This window comes from Dipodomys spectabilis, unplaced genomic scaffold (genome assembly GCF_019054845.1).
Source record: "Dipodomys spectabilis isolate Male_0828 unplaced genomic scaffold, ASM1905484v1 ptg000424l, whole genome shotgun sequence".
Lineage (NCBI taxonomy): Eukaryota > Metazoa > Chordata > Mammalia > Rodentia > Heteromyidae > Dipodomys > Dipodomys spectabilis.
In genome coordinates, this window is record NW_024871101.1 from 1,359,953 (window position 1) to 1,366,648 (window position 6,696).

The 6,696-nt window shown below is 35.7% G+C and overlaps 1 protein-coding gene across 7 annotated transcripts in view; it reads left to right on the top strand.

Annotated features, from left to right (window-relative positions):
- Gpr174 (G protein-coupled receptor 174) overlaps positions 1-4,782 on the top strand; it is a 28,050-nt gene extending 23,268 nt beyond the window's left edge. For 6 of the 7 annotated variants that reach the window (XM_042668284.1, XM_042668285.1, XM_042668287.1 and 3 more), the window contains one exon: positions 224-4,782. In XM_042668284.1, coding sequence (XP_042524218.1) covers positions 782-1,783 — 1,002 coding nt within the window. In that variant the 5' untranslated portion in view covers positions 224-781 and the 3' untranslated portion in view covers positions 1,784-4,782. The remainder of the gene's footprint in view (positions 1-223) is intronic. The other variant, XR_006145559.1, reaches the window with a different exon arrangement.
- Positions 4,783-6,696: the final 1,914 nt, after the last annotated feature.

Below are 6,696 nucleotides of genomic sequence, written 5' to 3' on the forward strand. Positions count from 1 at the left end.
TCATAGATTTTGAGGAACAAAAAGGGTAGGCTATTTCTCAGATTCATTCTTATACTTTTCTGTGGTTACTATAAAGTGCTTGTAGGAACTGTAGCATATTATCCTTACATCAAAGCTTTCTATTCAAATCAATGTATTTTTCTATATATATGTATTTATATGTTTTTTAAGATTTTCAACAACATGCCAGATATTAATTAGCTTGTTTCTTTTTTACTTGCAGCTTTGCTTCTGTGTCTCAATTTTACATTTTCAACATATATCTGAAAAAGTCTCAGGAATCTGTTCTCTGCAAGTTAATCATCCCAGAAGAGTGACATCCCAGAACTGTGCACTGAATCAAATGTTTCTTCTATGTGAGCCAATAAAAGAATAAAAAAGCCTGCTCATCACCTGTAAGGATATGGCTATTATATGGGAATCTGAAGAGCTGTTATATAGCACATCATGATCCAAATGGGAAAAAAAACTAAATGTTGTGATGTCCCAGAAGGCCTTACAATAGAGTAAACAAAAGGAGAATATTTATGTTAACTTTTCATTTGTGCTTGCATAGTGGACTCCCATGTATTTACTGTGGACAAATCCAAGGCAAATATGCAGCTAATTGTTTGAAACATTCCAAAGTCATCCATAGAGACTAACAGATGTGGCAAAAAGATTACTTTGTACTTAATCTCGCTGAACTATTGGCCATCCGTCTGGTTGAAAGAGCAGCTGTTAATTGTGAATTTACATTTTGGATAATCATTAGATAAAGACAGTCTCTCTAGAAAGAATCATGCTTGCTAATGACACATGCAATAGGACAGATGGTGACAATACAGATTTTAGGTACTTTATTTATGCAGTAACATACACTGTCATTCTTGTGCCAGGTCTCATAGGGAACATATTAGCCTTGTGGGTATTTTATGGTTACATGAAAGAAACCAAACGGGCTGTCATATTTATGATTAACTTAGCCATTGCTGATCTATTACAAGTTCTTTCTTTGCCACTGAGGATCTTTTACTACTTGAACCATGACTGGCCATTTGGGCCTGGCCTCTGCATGTTCTGTTTCTATCTGAAGTATGTTAATATGTATGCCAGTATCTACTTCTTGGTCTGCATCAGTGTGCGACGATTTTGGTTTCTCATGTACCCCTTTCGCTTCAATGACTGCAAACAGAAATATGACTTGTACATCAGCGTTGCTGGATGGTTGATTATCTGTCTTGCCTGTCTACTCTTTCCTCTTCTCAGAACCAACGTGGATACACCAGGCAACAGAACCAAATGCTTTGTGGATCTCCCTACTAGGAATGTCAATCTGGCTCAGTCTGTTGCCATGATGACTGTTGGTGAATTAATTGGGTTTGTTACTCCTCTCCTGATTGTCCTGTACTGTACCTGGAAGACAGTTTTATCACTTCAAGATAAATATCCTGTTACTCAAGACGTTGGAGAGAAAAAGAAAGCCTTGAAGATGATTCTAACCTGTGCAGGGGTATTCCTAATTTGCTTTGCTCCTTATCACTTCAGTTTTCCTTTAGATTTCCTGGTCAAGTCCAATGAAATTAAAAGCTGCCTAGCTAGGAGAGTGATTCTAATATTTCATTCTGTAGCTCTGTGTCTTGCTAGTCTGAATTCCTGCCTTGACCCAGTCATATACTATTTTACCACTAATGAGTTCCGAAGACGTCTTTCAAGACAAGATTTGAATGATAGCATCCATCTCCATACAAAATCATTTGTAAGTAACCATACCACTTCCAACATGGCAACTGAATTATGCTAGATTTTAAAAAAAAAGCTGAATGTGGCTTGGAATGCAAGTACATCAGAATACATTTGCAATATCCAAAACAAGAGGGAAATATTCACAGGAAGCATTCACATCTTTTCAGTTATCTTCTGTCTTACCTGTTTGGGAATACACATCCTTGTAACACAATCTGTTGGGAGCATTATGTTTCACCATCATTGATGTTACCATGTCCACATAGTAATTTATCATCAATCTTCAAAAATATTAAAACCTATAATATTTCAATGAATTTCTGTACACAACAAGAGTTAAAAGCCTTATCTCTGAACTGAAGTCACGAAGAGACAACTAGCTTGGAGTCAGCATAAGTCCTTAGCTAGTATGGACAGTGCACATCTCTTTTCAGAGGAAGTATAGTTGTCTGTTTATAGTAGTGATCACAGTTTACATTCCAACAACATATTTTGGTTGTATTTCAAGTAGGATAGACAACATAGTATTCTGTGTAAACAAAATGTTATAAACATAGGATCACATTTATCTCCCATATGTGATTATACTCAGCAGTTTGAAGATAAAAATAACTGTTTTCTTCACTCAGTGTCAATGTGAAACATCATTTGTCCCATATATTTGTTTATTGAAACTCTGGTTTGCTTAAATTAATAATATCCTTCTGTGACTATATAAAATGCTAGACTGAATTTACCCAGGGCAAGTAGTTATCCTGAATCTACTCAAGATGACACCAATGACCTTTAGGCTGAGGAGAAAGCAGATTTATCACAGTCATAGTTCTGCCTTTCTTCAAGTATTTCTGAAGAACACTTCTGGAGATGTATGGGCCTGCCAAGACCAGAGATTTTTCATTATGTTTCTATAATGACACTGAGGTAGCTCTAACAAGTTACTGCACTTACTGAGCCTATGGAAGAAATAGTGCACTAATTTATCATGAAGTGTAAGCCAGAGTGAAAAGATAAAGCAAAGTCAAGTATACCAGTTAAAATTTATCACCACATTGTATTTATTACTGCAGTTAGGTTGTTCTTGTCATGCCATTTTTACCAGACAGGACGGGTTTGGGTGAACTCAACTATGTGAGCCTTGAAGCTTATCTTGATTTTTTTCTAGTCCAAGTTTCCCTAGTCCTACCTCCTAACAAGTGGAGAGGATAGTTCTTTTACCTTTTGAGAAAAGTTCAAAAGAACATTTTGGCAGCTGTGAGTATCCTTTAAAATACCTTACTTGCTACCCATTTGATATTGTTCTGCAAGACAAACTTGGGGTTTAAGTAGTAATTAAATCCAAGGTTTTAAAATAGTAGGATACTCCAAAACATGTTTCAGCAAAAAGCTCCAAATTCACAAACAAGCTCTGTTTAAAATCTGTGGCTATATAATGAAGACACATTCCAGTTTTCATCCAGAAGGCAATAGGAACCAAACGGGGTTTTTATATATTTAGAGGAAGGAGTAGTTTAGGAACACAGTATACTAATATACTTGAGGGGAAAAAAACTTGTGAAGTCAAAGTAAATTCTAATGCCTAAGAATAATGGAAGGTTTTCTCTAGACAGGCATTGATTTGCTTAAATAACACCATGCTAGGAAAATAGCTGTGCTGCTAGCAATAGTGTATCAATGTATATCATAATTATTCACTGTAAAATACATGTTTTGATGTATGAAATGAATTCTAAAGGAGTGTTGCATTTTATTCTTAAAAAGGATAGCTAGAACTGTGTCTTGTCTGTTTTAAACTGATTGGTGTTTGGCGCTGATTTAGTGTCGTAATTGGATTTCAAGTGATTTGTAGAGTTATGAAACAACTGTGAGTACTTGTATTGAGACAATCATGTCTGTACTCTGTACTGTTTCCCACATTAGTATTAGGCACACTTTGGGGGTCATTTTGGGAGACCATTGATTTAATTGTATTAAGATATTAATTTCTTTGTAAACATTATTATTAAGGGGAGATAAAATATTTTGAGAAGTCATTGACCCTCTATACAGGAGTAATTGAGGGTAGAATCCATTTATTAGACAGCACGTATATATCATTTAGAGAGAAGATACACATGTTCAGTGATTTTATGCTGCTTAACTAATGGGCACCCCTTCTACCTAAGCCTGCCCATCTAGATTTGCAGTCAGTGATCTGATTTATATTATTAATCCCATCTCATCACTATGTTTTGCCTTCTATCCTATTATCTTGTCCTATGTAGGAAACTGATCAACTCATTAACACTAAGGTGCTAATGACTGTTAGTTTAATAATAATCCATATATACCTATATAAATTTAAATATATATGAATAGCAGACTTTGGGACTAGGCATTAACACAAAGTAGTGACTTTCAGTGAGGTTACAGACACTGAAGCAGATGGTTGGAAGGGAAATTATTTTGTCCTTTGTGACCAATTTCATACAATTTTGGTGGACCCTTTGTACTTAGAAACCAATTGCTTACCATTTTCAAGGTGTCAAATTCTAAGATATATGTTTAGAAAACATTATTTTCCAAATATTGCTTTTATTTAATATTGGCTCTTTCCTTTCTATATCAGCATCTCATTTCCAGGGGGAAAATCTAAACTATGAGAGAATTAGAGTTGCAGCTACTATCAAGATAGTTGCCTCCTTTTTGAAATTTCCTTTTCCCTGGAAAATCTTGTCTTTAAACTTTTCATTTATCACTTTCTGAGTTCTATGTAATTGAACTATAAAGAAAAATACATTAAATTATGATTCCATATCATTAAAGATAAAAATACCATATTTCCTTTTTACAATTGATTAAATTTTGATTTAAAAATGTGTAACTATTCCAACATAAACTGAATATGGAGTAACATATATTCATATAATCTTGATTGCTATTACTATATTGAAATTGTTTATATGTATTGTCACTCACTTAACCAGAAATTTCTATTAACTGGTAATTTTTCCAGTCCTGGGGCTTGAACTCAGGGCCTAGGTGCTGTTCCTGTGTCTCTTTGTGCACAAGGCTACTACTCTACCATTTGAACCATAGCACCATATCCAGCATTTTCTGAGTAGTTTATTGGAGATAAGACTCTCCTGGACTTTTGTGCCTAGGCTGGCTTCGAACTGAGAGCCTCATATCTTAGCCTTCTGAGTAGATAGGAATTCAGGTGTGAGCCACCAGCTCCCATCTTTAACTAGTAACTTTATAAAGAGGAATATTTGCCCCTGGAATAACAGGCCAAGGAACCTTTGTCTACAACAATTTATCAGTGAATTCTTAGGCTATTTAATTATTTTTGTGTTACTTTTTTGTTATAACTTCCAAGATACTGTGAAATATTGCACTTGGAATTTATTTACAGCTATAATTTATAATATGCATTTTAATAATAAAGATTGTCTCTGTAATTATGTAGAAACTGTCTGCATCCCAAAGTCAATGTGTATTCAATCATTTGTTTTTAGCAAACTGATAGACTTGAGAAATGTGTAGTGTTCTCACAAAGGCAAAGTTTTCCCAAGGAATTTTTTAGACAATGGAGAGGTGAATTCAACTCTTAAAAGAGAAGGATGAGACATTCCCTATATTCTAACCTACTCCTATTCCTCTTTATTTCCATCAGGGGATTCTTTTAATGTCAAGGGCCATTTAGATATTTATAACATGATTCGTGGGCTGTATAAAATGATGGCCTTGGGTAGCTGATGAGAAAGGATGGAGAAGTGCATTTGTCTGTCTTGTTATATATCAAATGAGTTTAAAGGCCCATTGTCTGGACTTTTCCCATCTCCCCTACTCTACTAAAATTATTCCTCACCCTAACTATAGACAATTTATTAGAAATACTTGAAACCATGTACAAAGGGGTAGAGATAATGTTTTCCTTTTCCATTTTTGGTGGGGGGGGGGCTCAGTCATGGTGCTTGAACTAAGGGCCTGGGTGCTGTCCATGTGCTCTTTTGTTCAATCTAGTGCCCTAACACCTTGAGCCATCGCACCATTTCTGGTTTTTTGGTGGTGAATTGGAGACAAGAGTCTTAGATACTTTCTTGTTAGGGCTATCTTTGAATCTGGATCCTCAGATCTCAGGCTCATGAGTAGCTAGGGTTATAGGTGTAAGCCACAAGCATCCAGCTGAAAAAGAAAGCTTACTTGTTTTAAGGATGAAGAGATGGAGGTCTGATATTTACTGTGTAATGGCAGGAGTAAACTCACCTTCCACTATGCCCTTATGCCCTTCTCCAAATAGAATTGCTTAAATAACAAAAAAATATGAAGTCAAGAGAATATTCTTCAATCTTCCTCTTCACCTAGCTTTCCTTTTTGTACTTTAGGGACTGTTTTCCTTATCTGTGTACTTAGTGCCTTCAAGAAGCCCACTACCTTCTGTAATAACCAAGTTGTTAGGAATTACATACTTTGCCTGCTGTAGAAAGATTTTCCTAGGAAGTGGTTAAAAAGTTTCCAAAAGGGGAATTTCTGATGATTTATGAGATCCAGAGAAATGAATGGGAATATAAATATATGACTTGCCCCATGCTTCTTATACCCTCAAGTCGATACAGACCTCTCTTATGTCCACCCCTAAAATCTTCCCTAAAGTAACTTCATTAACTTCACTACTATATTTTGCTGCAGTGGTGAAGAAGGGAGGGAGGGGCAGATAAAGTCTCAAATAATGTAGCTGTTTTAACTTACTTATGCCTCAGTTTTTAAAGGATGTGGTCTGTGTGTGGCAGGGGGAGGGAGGAGAGGAGAAGAACAGCTTGTAACTTGCTTGAACTTACAGACCATTTCCTCAGCACACTATCTTCACCCTTAACCACTACTTGATTTTGTCAAGACTGCATTTCTTCTTTTATTGTAGACTAAATTCTCTTCATCTTACACCTTGCTGTCCAATTTCTGACTCGTCTGAAGACATAGTTCTTATTTAAGTCC